The following is a 14,080-nucleotide window of genomic DNA, read 5'->3' as shown; positions in this document are numbered from 1 at the left end:
TTTTTAATCCTTGGAACATGATTAAAACAACAGCTGTTAAAAGAAAAATTCCCACACTGTATTACTTACAACCATCTCAATATGGTCTCTGCAGAGACAAAAACGATTTTCAGAGAGAGTCACAGGCATGCCATGAACATCTTATTCCTGTAGATTTGGAATGATATCTCAGGCATTTTTTAGCTTCAGTTTATTTGATCTAAACTGGGAAGAGGAGGAATTCTACTACAGAAAACTCCCACAACTAATGAGGCCAAAAAGTAAAAACAATTGAAAATTATTCTTGTGCATTTAAAATCCAATAGGTTGTTGGTAACAGGAAAACTAGCATATCTCTATTTTTATTCCAGGTATGTTTTGGATTCTCATGAGACCTATTGAATAAGTTTAGCTGGTCTTATTTAATATTTGGATCCTTGGTAACTGAATGTAACATTTGCAAAGAGCTGTAGTGTATTTATCCACAGAGTTAACCCCCTGTAAAAGAAAGTGTCATTTACTTTGTTAAAATATCATATAAATCTTTAACAAGAGCACTCCAACAAAATCCCTTTGCTGCATGTGAACCACATTCTCATGCAAAATAAAACCTAGCTATATTACTCTTTCATTTATTGATATGGAACACTGATATGTGCTCATTGGGTTGCTTACATTCTAATATCATCCATACTCTATACTATATTCATCCATTTGATATTCAGATGGGTCAACAAAGATAACTTAGTCTGTTGCCCTACATATCTCCAGCCACATTTTAGAGTGGGGAGTACCTGTGTTATTTATAACAAAGGAAGTCCAACTATTTCAATAATTTGTAACTAAACTAAAATCAAGTCTTTGAGAGATATATAATCTTACACAAAGAATGCAGACAATTAGAGATCTTCTAGAACTGTTACTAAATTATTCCAGCAGATAATTGCCATTCTAACTCAGTGACCTTTTTTCTTTTTTCTTTTTTCTTTTTTTTTCTTATTTTTCTTTTTCTTTTTTACAGTAACCCTGAACTACTGCTAATACTTCCACAAAGTTTTTTGTCTCATTTTGGAAATAAATTATATTACTTCATGCACTTCTAATAGAGTTATTATTTAAGATAGATTAATTATATAATATATAATAAAAATATATAAAATAAAAAATAATAAAAATTAAAATAAAAAAATAAAAATAAAAAATATAAAATAAAATATAATAAAACTCTAATTATTTAGAGTTATTATATACTCCAAAAAGAATGCAAAGGATAGACTTAACCTGCAGAAAGTCTGAAAGTTCAAGTGAGAGAGATTTATGGAATAAGTTTAAATCAGTAGACCCATACAAGCTAAATGAGGTTACAAAAACATATTTTCTTTCACACCCTCCGAAACCAAATGAAACAGTTAAGTACTTTCCTGATGGATACAAAAGCATGTCCTCTTGTAATGTGTAAATGTCAAACTCTTTTATTTTTCTTCCTGTTTTTTGTTTGTTTGTTTTTCCTTAGTGAATATGGTGAATATTTTGAACTGCTGACAGGCCGAGCACTGAGCTAGGAATAATATTTGCAAATTAAATATTCCTGAAATACTTGCAACATGAAATACTCTTTAACTTTACTTTGTTGCTTGATGAGACACAACAATCAAACATAATATTCCAGAGGAAGTAAAACACCATTAAAGCTAATAATACAGGTTATATTAAGTACAGTCTCCAAGTGCTAGGAATTTGGTCTAGGATGGAGAAAGTTTTGGTCTTGGTGGAGGAAGAACCCATAACCGTTTATAAACGATTAAAAGATGAGCTTAACCTGCAGGAAGGAAGATTCAAATTTCATAGTAGCCTTTGGAGATGAGAAGAGTTAAACAATGGATCAGAGTACAGGTTTTAAGGAAGCAACTAAACAAACATATGTAAGGAATCAGCAACAGTTGATCCTATCACAGGACAGAAAGATGGACTAGGGCTCAAGGTTCACTGAAGCCCAATGATTTGCTTAGACCATGAAAAATAAGGAAACATCTTGGATGCAATCATCCTAAATCACTGCCATATCTATGCTGAATGTAGGATTTAAAACTCACTGGAATACTACCACTTTCAAATGTCATTGACTAGGAAAAAAGTATTGACACTTACTTTTTAACACCCAAGTTTCTGTAACAAGATCACCATTAATTAGGATTCTGATATTCAAAATACGCATTAGGGAGCGATAGCCAGAGCATGTACTTAACTCAAGAGCCTCTAGAAAATATATACTAAAAACACAAAAAATAAAAAAAGTTCCAGATGAAGCTAAGCTGGCTGATCACAGGTGTTTAGAACTGTCACAATGATGCCTAAACCCTTCTGGTCTTTCCAAATACACATTTTCTGGACTTTGAACTTCTAGCATTCACCTACCTCTGAAACTGGAACTGTGTATTTTCCACCCTGACATTAGATACTGGTCTGCAGTCCCTGTTTATAGGCTGTGTTTGCTTCTGCAAGTCTCATTTAGGCTTATGTCCTATAGCTTTGCTCTTTCTACTGACAACTCATAGAATCAGCATACAAGCAGTCTTATTAGGGAGTTTCTGTCTTCTTGGCTGCAGAATCAGTACAGAATTTGCAACTGTTATCAAGCAGATTACAAAAATACCATGAAAACAGAACATAATAATGGAAAGTTATAGGGAAGATTTCAGAACACCCTCCTCAAACTGGCAATATTTCAGTTGCTGCACTGCAGCATTACTTAACCATACACTTATTAGGCATGCTTTACCAGAGAAAGTCTTCTCCCCAACTCAGATGAAAATATGTGTGTCTTACTACCACTCCTAGCACTAAAATTTGAACTACATACTTTGAACAGAGCACAGCTCTATCACTGTGAAGTTAAAACAATTGATAACACTCCTAGATTACTGCCAAAACTCTCCTACTTGATGTTCACAAGGCATAACAGTTAACTACAATTGATGTTCAAGACACACAACTAAAATACTTCCCAGCTTCAAGAATTCCTGCACTTCAAAGACCACTATATCTCTGTGATTCAAGACACTAATGGCAATCCTCTGCAATTCCTCAGCATGGCAATTCATACATTCTCATTTGCCAGCCTATTCTTGCTTGATGCTTTGCATCAAGCAGTAATTCTTAACTGAATATTTGTGAAACTTTCCAGATTTTTGTCTGAATATACATCTGTGAGGAAAAGGCAGAGAAGGCACACCTGAAAAAAAAAAAAGAAAAAGAAAAAAAAAAGAAGAAAAATACAAATGGGGATTTCTAGAATACTTTGAGAGTTTTCAAATCAATATATCCTTCAATGTAGAGTTACCTCTCAGTTTTCCAAATTCCTTTTCCCCCATGGCAGGTTCTTAGCCCCTTAAATACAGGCATTTGTTGGATACTAGTCAGAGATGCTAAGATTAATTTTTTCCTGTCCCTTTGGTGGCTATCTAAATAACAATAGAATTAGAAGGAGGGGAAAAGAATATGTGAGTCACAAGGGGATTTTTAATTTGTAAATGGCATTTGTAAGGCTGATCTTGAAACAATTCATCCAATTCCGATATCTAGATTTTAAAGAGGCTATTATGGGGGAATTAGAAAAGGTCTAAAGACAAAGGAAGTGATTCAGAAAATAGAAAGATATTCAGTGAGTGACTCAAGCACTTTTGTTTACTTAAGGTATCAAGGTGATTTGACTGTAACAACTTAAGTTGTAAGAACCTCCCACAGGGATGAGATCCTAGGTACTAAGACTAGTTTGTGGATGTGATATAAAAGCCAAAGTAATTTAAGTTAAATAGTTTTTTTTTTTAGCAGGTGTTTATTAGAATAAACAATCATCATACAAAAGCTCCTGAGCCGACAGATCAAGGCTGGGATCTTCTAAAAGATTTACTTCCATCAAGCTACTGGGCTCTGCATATAGATATATATATATATCTATATGATATATAGATATATATATCGTATATATATATAGATATATAGATAGCATATAAAGTTTATATTGAGAAGAGACCAGACTTAATGATCTAATGGCCCCTTTTGATCTTAAAATCCATAAATATTTTAATAGAGAAGTACAGGGTGCTGTGATGTGACTGCTTGTTATGCCTCTGGATTCAAGTCAGTTGACCAAGTACATTTCAGAAGGCTACATATGCTGGGCAAAGAATAAAGCACTCTTCTATCACCAAGCAACACAGTGTTCTTGGTGTCATATGATTTTTTCCTCACATAAAACTTTATACATTAATATCAGTCTGCACTGTGTTTTCTCAAAACAAAGTCACAAATCACTTTTGTGACATAAACTAACAAAATGGACTGACACTGGAAATTTCAGGAGGCAGTTGAGATTTTCACCAACCATCTGCTATTTAAAGAAAATTGAACAGTTGCAAATATTGAGAGACAGTTGAGAGACAAGTACTAATTCAGGTTGCCTTCTAAGCATTAACTGTTGGGGAAAAAAAAAAAAAAAAAAAAGTATTTAAAATTCACAAAATATCTCCAGAACCATTCCAAACCCTCTGGATACAAATAAAAATGAAGCTATCCATCTCCATTTCTGGCAAGGTCCAATGTAGATATGAGTTTTCACAAAATTTTAGTAGTTATTTATGCAAATAGGTAAACCAAACATACCACTGAAGATAACATTATACAGTGAGGAAAACAGATTACCCCATACAGCTCATTCATGTCTGTACTCACTTTTTCCTGTGGTTCTATTAAGAAACATATAGTAGTTTTGACTACAATGTATTAAGAACATCCATCTTCATTATGGCAATTCTCCTATGAAATCTCTAATGTGAAACATAAAAATAGCCAGTCTACTCTGTATCTATACATATATTGAAAAATACAGGACAGTAAAGAACAAAAGTAACATGGTTCTTTGGCATTTAAAGACATTCTACACATTCTGTATACTACTACTACTACTAATAATAATAATAATAATAATAATTGCCCCAAAAGTACTGTATTGCTTTTGTTTATTAACAACAACAACAAAAAAAAAAGTCCTATTTGCCTCAATACAGTTAAATCATATGATTCCCAGAAAATTCTTTACCCTTTTTTTGGAATATATGTCATATATACAACAGAGATAAAATATTTACTCCACATATTCTTCTACAAATTAGTAATATTTGTTCCTAGATATCCAATCACAATCTCTTTAAAATTATTACCATCTCAAAGGTAAATGGCATGTTTTCGCATGTATGCGCAGTCTAAAGATTACTGACATTCCTGTAAATTGGATACATGTCCAATGAGAATATGTAATTGCCAAAGTAGACATCTTTTCCAAATAATGTAGGAAATGCCTAAACTCCCTTAGTTCATCAGGACTGGGAACCTATGACTTTAAAATCACTTTAGAGGGTTTTTTATACCATCTGTGATCAAAAGATCACAATTCTTTCACAAGTATTCAAATCCTTGGATTATTGTCTTGATATCAGTGGATGACATTTCTTATGATAGCTGTTGTCAAAAAAAAGATGTGGGTCGACTAGAGAAAGTTCAGAGGAGCATAACAAATGGGAGAAGTCTAGAAAACGTGTTCTGCAAAAAGAATTGTGTTTGTTTAGTCTAAAAAAAAAAAAAAAAAGACGAAGACTTAGAAGACTGAGAAAAGATATGATAACACTCTTCAACTATGTAAAAGGTTGTAACAGTAAACTTTCTTCATGGTCATGAGGAATAGGGCAAGAAGGAATGGGCTTAAATTAGAGCAAGCATGAGTTAATAATTAAGAAAAGCATTTTATGGGACACTGAAAATTTAAGCTTTACATTTTTAAAGCCTGCCTACTTAAAAATTATAAAAACATGTAAATGAAGCAAGAACTAAATTTACAAATTAGCATGTACTGTAGCACAAACAGATAACAGATCTGTTGTTGAGGACTGTAAGATTTATTCACATAGAGACATAGACACTAGGAAAGAATCACCCAAAGTTTTTAAGTAGAGCCATGGAACTCAGTGAAGCAGTCTCATTTCTTCATCTGTAAAGGCCAAAAGCTGAAGATCTGTTCCATACAGTTATTTGATAACTAACTCTTACTTTTACATAAGAATACTCAATTTTGTTTCATTGATGGGTCACCCACAAGCAAGTTACACTGGTACAAAATTAAGCAATTTATTCTGCCTACTTGGTATTGATCTAAATGACAAATAGAAGCTAGGAAAGAAGACAGAACTGTTTAAAAAGAAGGTGTTTTGGGTAAGATGACTAAGTTCAATTCGAGTTCAAGTACAGAATTCCAAAATTCTAGAAATAATTCTGATTCAGTCAGAAGACTTAAAATGAAAAAGCACTCAACTAAAGGAACCGTTGTCCCTACCTCACAAATTTAAATATGTCGTTCTGATGTTAAGTGAAAAGCATTTCATCATTTCTCCCTCTGGTCTGGCTTATTATTGACCTCTGGCTGTAACCACTCTTTCCTACAAACCACTTAGATGAATTTGGAAAAGCAGAAATACAAGTAACCATTAACTAATCACTGACATTCAAATCATTTCATCAGTGTCTACCCTGCAGCCAATCTTTCACTTTTTTCTATAAGCTTGGAAAAGTTCTTGAGCTGAATGCTGGAAGTCTTATTTAACCCAGCTCGGCGGTAGTCTTTGTACAAAACAGGCAATAATCCCACCTAGTGATATAAGGTAAAAACTGTTTTTTGCTATGTTTACTTCAAAAAAAGAGCTACAGGAATTTCTCTATGTGTATATCGTCTGGGAATGGAAAAAAACTATAGAAACCTAACAAAAGCACAGCACTTTGCTAGTTTTCTATTTATTTGGAAAGGAAAAAAATTGTTTTATATTTATCATCACAGTAACACTTAGATACTGCATAGGATATTCAGTAGAATCACACTTTGTTCTTACTCAGTTGTGTTGAACAAAGCAAAAAAAAATAGCCATTCCATAGATGCCAGGGATTTTAATCAAGAATTATCTTAGTCACAGTAATTAACGATGTTTCTGTTCAATGCCCTTTAATCCAGTGGACATTTTACACAGAACTCTTTTAGCCATGGCAAGGCTGCGAACTATATCATTCTGTGTATAGTTCAAAGCCCTGCTTTACTGGGAGATGCAAATATTATTTCTTCAAGGATACATTCCTTTTCAACATTGGGTCTCAAAAGACATCTCAGATCTGCAAGTGGCTGAGGTTTGGATTGAAGCATTTTGCTAATGGAACATCGAATTAAGATTAAGAAATCAACCAACACAAATTAATCTTCATCTGACAAGGAATTCCAAAAAAAAAAAAAAAAAAAAAAAGTTTGGTTAGGAACTTAATCACAGAAAACAGATATACATAGACTGAAAGAGTGATCTTCTTGATCCAATATGGATTTTTAAATTAGATTTCTCACTAGTCAGACCTCCATAGTCAGACATACAGAAACCAAGACAAATGCACAGAAGCTTTAATCTTCCCTCATTAATCTTGGGCTACATAACAACATAATATACAACTGTTAGAAACGTTCACCAAATACAGAGCAAAACACATATGGGAGAACACAGTAGCTCCTAATGAAAATCCAATAAATGTCATTGTCCTGGGCTCAGGCTGCAATCTCGGCTAACTTCCTCAGGAGTAAACAGTTAAGGTGACTCACTTGAACAGCTTATTACCTTGAATACTCCTTTTGAAAAAAGCTTTGCAGCCCTCACAAGACCAGACCCCATAATGGTAGCCTGAAGCATAGTCGTTGCACACAGCACAGTACCGGGTCTCCTTGGTGGACTCCATGGATAGGCTCCCTTTCTCATTTGTACTGGACATCCTCTCTCGGATGCTGTGACGCCTGCTATCAGAGCTTGGCCTGTTAAAAGCAAAACAAAACAAAACAAAACAAAACAAAAAAAAAAAAAAACACAACTTTTTCAGCATTGTTAGGTCTCATCCACTCCTAAAGACCGAGGAAGAAAGAAGAGCGCATCTAATTTTGAAACACGAGATCATCCCACCCCACTCCCCCCCAAAAAGAAAAAAAAGAAAAAAAAAAAAAAAAGACCTTGTATCTCTTTCTTTTCTATTCTAATTGGAAAGGTGAAGAACTAATATGATACAGAGAAATTTCTCACAAATCAAACTGTTACTAGGCACTGTACCTTAAAAAAAAAAAAAAAAAGCTATTTGATAAAGTAATCAGTTATTCTCAGAATATTACAAAAGCACCACCACCCCACCAAAAAATGAAAACAAACAAAAAATAATAATAATAATAAAATGTGTACCTAGTCCTGTCCCAAGGGTTCAGCATGTCTGCAGTATCAGTAACGAGTCTGAGAATCTAAAGCAAAAATTGCCTAATATTTGCAGCACAATTTGCAAGTCACTTTTGCAAGGCTATTTTCAAGGCTTATTGCCCAATTAGAAATCAAAACTTTCCTTACATTGTCAAACGTATAAAATAATTCCTGTTTTCATTATAAGGCAATTTATATAAAAATGAAGAAGTGTTTTTTTCCACAAGAAAAGTCAGAAGGCATTAAAAGCTCTTGCCAAAGAATTTCTGTTCTAGTAATATACAGAGCCACATGTGCAGTATGTGCAATGCTGAATGAAAACTGAATAAATCTATAGCATGAATAGGCAATGAATTCACATCTGGTAAGAGGTTATTACAGGTAGTTGCTGCAGGCTTGGTAAACAGGACAGTGAGATGAGAGGATGTGAAATTACCAAGAGGAACAGCAGTGATCTCTGAGATTGCTCCTGGAAGGTAAACAGCTCTCACATGACATGCTTTGCAGTAAGAGTCTGTGCTACAAATTGTCCAAGACACAAATCCATTTGCGTCTGACAATATCATACCAGTTAAAGCATGAAGAATCCTACTATTTACAGTAATTACCCACTTATCATTAATGTTTTAATTGCTAGTTAGTATCTCCCCTTGGTTCCAATCTTTTCTCAAACATGTTTTTGAACTAGGAAACCGGGGCTCTACTTCAGATGTATCCACATATACTTAAATTTGCCATATTACCTTCTTCAGTGCAGCAAAACTTCCTGTGTTTTGATGAACTGAGGCATCTGGCACCAACAGCACCTCCTGCTCCAAACCAATACTCCCCTACAGCTTTCTGATGACTCTTACACTAAACCATTCTAGGCAATATTTCCCAAAACCTCCTGCTACAGTCTGTCTCCTGAAAGCTTTATACCAGACAAAGCCACCCATATGATCTCATGTGAGCTGCCAGCCATCCTCTGAAAACTTTTTATATATATACTCTCTGTCCCAAAATATGATATACTTGCATTGAACAGTTTTGCATGAATAACAGTTATTGGAGAAACAAACGGCTGTGCCATGTTAGACAGCACAATCTTTTAGTGGCATCATTCAGAAAATCCACGTTTTTAAAACCAAAAGTTCTTTAACATACCAGATACTTTTGGAAATTCATTTTAACATTTTTTGTTTTCCTTAGGACCTGTGCAAGATGGAAGAAACTGCAAATGGGGAAATGATGATGTGGCACAACCCTGGTTTTTAGTGATGTGGGAAAACCAGAGAATCTCAGAATCTGACAACAAGAGTATACCAAAGTAGGCAGGAAATAATAATAATAATAACAATAATAATAACAATAATAATAACAACAATAATAACAATAATAATAAATCATTGCCTATTTAAGATGTTAAAATGTGAAAAATATATCATTAATAAATCAGTATATATGCAACACCTATATGGTATATGTAATTACCTTTCCAAACCTGCCAAACCTAGACAGTTTTCTTATTTTTCTCCAGGTCTGAATCTTCTTTTGAATTTGCTTTATCTCAGTGCCTCACTTAATTGACTATTTTTTTCTACTGAGCACTGATCAGAGATGTTTCTCATTTTCTCTGCCCCATTCCCTCTTGCCTGCAGCTAGATCACTTAATCCATCCCTTTAGTACAACTTTAAATTAACCAAGATGAAATATTTTTTAAAATATATTTTAGGTGTGTATAACTACAAGAATATTTTAAATATTACAATTTAAAGTAAAAGAGCAAGCAAGCAGATAATTGTCAGTATAATTTTACCATCAATAAACTATTTCGGTAGTTATACATGACTGACTACCTCATAGATATTCATAAATGTGAATCTTTTCTTCAAGACTGCTACAAATATGCATGTTACATGAGACAAGGTTCCCAAAATAGTATTCATATCAATAAGAAATAAAAATAAAAGTCTAACTTTTAAATTAACTTTAAAAAGCACATTAAAATGCTAAAATGAAGAAATTAAGTTCCAAAACAACTTCATTTCTCTGGACATGTAGTACCTTTCCAACACCACCCACTTCCTGAAGCAATCCTAGCTGCATACAAAACAAAACACTTCAACCAACAGGTAAAACCAAAATAGAGTAAAGAAATACCAAAGAATATCAGTCATCACTTCATCCAGATTATTCAAATGCTCACCTTTTTAAACTGTTTGTTTTCACTCAGATCAAGACAAGGCTAACAAATATCATTTAATAATAATAAAAAATGACTGAAAATTTTCCTGGAACAACAACAACCAAAGTGCTTCTCTTATGTAGAATGAATAAGAAATTTCACCCGCAAAAAAACTGTAAAATACAAAAGAAAAAAAAAAATAAAAGATGCATAAACAGAAACAAAAAAGATGTAGTATTTTTTCATGCTGCCTGAGGGTAGTCTACTCCACAGACTGTCAGTCACAGAATCAGAGCCATATTTTCAGAAGAAATCTAGAGGCAGAGGCATGTAAGACAGTTTGTTTCCTGTAAATACACAGAGGATCAGTGGTGCAAGGGATCACAGAAAAACAAGGGAATAATACCACTGCTCATGACTGCCAATAATACCCCTGCATTTCATAGTTGACTTAGACCTGCATTGCCTTTCTCCTCACAAACTTGTTACGTTGAAAGACCAGTGTAAATCTTTTGATGATGCAGATCTTCACAAAACGAAATAAATCCAAAGGAGTTTGCCAGCTTTCACACCCCCACACCCAGCAAAATCCATGACACTCAAGCACCACACTGAGGCAAACTGGCCTTGCAAAATCATCATGTTCAGGCTCTTGTGAACCACAGCAGAAAGCAAATTAGAAAACCCCTAGCCCCATCCTCACCAGAAATAACAGCTTGCCACCCGTTTCCATTTAAACCATGGAAATGAGACCTGGTAGTAGACTTTGTGTTATCGCAACTGTAGTACTTATTCGAAGATATGAGGAGGCAACCCTTTGGGAAAAAAAGGATCCCAATAACTCAGAGATTGCTAAATCGAAATAACATCTCAAATTTCATCTGGAAGTCAGCTGCTAACTAGTGCACATCACAGACCACTGACGCTGTGTCTTGACAAAAATAACAGTCTGCTCTCCATCCAGTTTTCAGTTAGGTTTCAACGGTTAGCTTTCTGGAGAACATAGTGCAACAACCCAACCCAACTTTAATAACTTTGGCAAGACCATCCTTCCCAAAATACAATAGCAGAACCTTTTCAATAATTTCCTTTGTAATCTATGCAAACAATAAAAACAAAAACAGAAAAGACCAGAAGTTCTTGTCAACTATTTTTAACAAAGAGAAACATATATCAAAAAAAGAAAGAAAACCCAAGATAAAGCTCTCCATCCAAGGCCCCCAGCAAAACAGAATAGATTAGAAAGCAAAAAAATCTCAGGGAGCACATGATTTACTGCTCTTTTCCAAATGTAATAATACAGCAGATATATAAAATGGAAAGATCTTTGGAACCTACAGAGCAAGACAAGATCTTCCATGCTCATTTTTCTATTTTCCACCTATGTCACATTGAATCTGCTCTTCAGTAAATTTGTTTGCAAACAAAATTCTGCTTTAAACATTCATTGATCATCCAGGACTCTAAAGCAGCCAAGAGATCTTTAACCCCATGTTGACTGTAAGGTAAAAGGAATGTGTACATGTTGCAATTAAAGTTTTGTAATGTAAACTTGCTTTTTGCATCATAACACTGACTGGGAGGCAGAATGAATTTAGACCAACTCACAGTACACAATTCAGCCAAGAATGAGGTAAGGCCCAATTTATTCATAAACCCAGCTTTCTGTGAAATCAAGAGATTTCATAGGAGGGGAGGTTTTTAAGGGGACATTTTTTTAAGCTGTTAAAGAAGACACCCTGATAAAGACTAGTTTTCTGAATTTACTCTCTGCAAGAAAATTTAATCTGCAGATGCTATTTTTTTTCTTACCAGAATGGACAGAAATCCCCAGTGTAAAAAGCCTCAGAAACAATGCTCAGTTCAAATGCAACCAAGGTCTAGCAGGAACAATGCTTTCCACACACTGGGCTTATTCTAACAATATTATGTTATTCAGTATGAAATTAATTAACTTGCTTTTAGAATGTGAATTTCCATATGGTGCAAAAATTTTATAAAAGATTATTTACCAAGAATTAAATGCTTGAAGATACTTAAAAGACATTTCAAGGAGAAGTACTGCAGTAGGAACAACCAAATATACAGAGAGAAAATTGCACATTAAGTGCCTGAAAACTTTACTCTCAGAAAATAGCTCCAATGAATCTGGAAAAAAAAAAAAATGCTTTCCAAATGAAAATGTTGGTTTGAAATGAGTATCCCCAAATGTCTAGGGCTGTAATTTAGCTAAATACAACTTGAAGATGGAGGGGAAGTAAGGTGGGGAAGGGGGGAGGAGAGAGGGAGAGAGAGAGGGAGAAAGAGGTGTCATGTGGAGTTGAGTATCAGACAGATGGAATCATGGGATATGTTAGGTTACACAGAACCTCAGGAGGTGGCCCCAAACCAGACCATTGTTGGCATGTGATGGGTTACAGCAGTGAGATTGGGTTCTAGCAACGGGACCTAGAACCAGAAGCAATCTTTGTCTGAGCCTCCACTGGTGATTATGTTTGGCCAATTCCTAGTCCATGGCTTCCCCAAAACAGGATGATTTACTCTATGCTGCCGAGGGGGAAGACTTCTGACCTGAGCCATGACCTGGGAGAAGGTTATTCAGCCAGGCCAACCCCCGCCCCAGGGAATGCGAAAATATTAAGTGGTGAGAGACGTTATGTTGATGCCCATGCCTGTGTCCTAGCCTGGTTTAGTTAACTAATATATTTGCAAGCTTTTCTTCTCCATTATCCTCAGCTTATTCCCTGATCATCTTCAAGTTAATATCTCTGTTTCCAGGTGAAAAAAATAAGCTATAGAGTGAGAAGGATCAGAACGAAATTCAGGTCTCTGTAAGGATTGCAAATCAATGCTTTGATTTGATGGCTAAACTAAAATAACAGGAAAATAGTTTGGTATTGTCCAGCAAATGGCACTGTTGCAGACAAGGTCTCTCAACATTAAAACAAAAGCATATCTTATTAGGTCATCAAAGCTGCTTATTCAATCAAATTAAACATTTCCTTTGGTATTGGTTTAATTCTCTTTCTTCATCCTTAAGTCACGTTATTTTTAAAGTGAGTGACTGAAATACTGTATTTGGATATGTCAGAATTTATGATTTCATGTCTGAAAAAAATTATCCTACATTTATCTAAGAGTATTTGCAAAAGTCAGAGTAAATTTTAGCATCCTTTCATCCTTAAACCTTCACTTTTTATTTTATTTTATTTTTCTCAGATCTACCACTAATATCTTCAGACTGCATTAAAATCTAGTGAGGCATACCTATGCACAGTCACCATGCAGTCTGTGGCATCTCCAGCCACACTTTCCAGAGTTTCAGTTGATGGCAGAATCAGGGAGCCCATTCAGATGCTTAATATCTGAATTTGGATGTTTTCAATATTGAATTTTCCCATATTCTCATTCCCAGGATTGGTGTTTCATGTTTTAGAAATGTAAGCTAACTATTTTGCAATTGATCCCCTTGACTAACAGAGAAGTTTGTCCAATATTTCTGAACAATGTAGGCAGTTTCCTTGGGGGTAGTGGTGGGGTGATTCTTTAAAAGGGAAAGACATTTGATCTGCTTGACTGTTCTACAGGTCTGAAATCTGAATTCCTACCAAAACCAAA

General features: G+C 34.7%; 1 protein-coding gene across 1 annotated transcript in view; it reads right to left on the bottom strand.

Moving 5' to 3' along the window:
• The window catches only part of ESR1 (estrogen receptor 1), a 111,252-nt gene that overhangs the window by 75,502 nt on the left and 21,670 nt on the right, over nucleotides 1-14,080 (bottom strand). The window contains exon 2 of the mRNA XM_032184990.1: nucleotides 7,677-7,867. Coding sequence (XP_032040881.1) covers nucleotides 7,677-7,867 — 191 coding nt within the window. The remainder of the gene's footprint in view (nucleotides 1-7,676; nucleotides 7,868-14,080) is intronic.

Source organism: Aythya fuligula, chromosome 3, assembly GCF_009819795.1.
Source record: "Aythya fuligula isolate bAytFul2 chromosome 3, bAytFul2.pri, whole genome shotgun sequence".
Taxonomy (NCBI): Eukaryota; Metazoa; Chordata; class Aves; order Anseriformes; family Anatidae; genus Aythya; species Aythya fuligula.
Note: the sequence above shows the minus strand (reverse complement) of the source record. Positions and strands in the feature narration are given on the sequence as shown.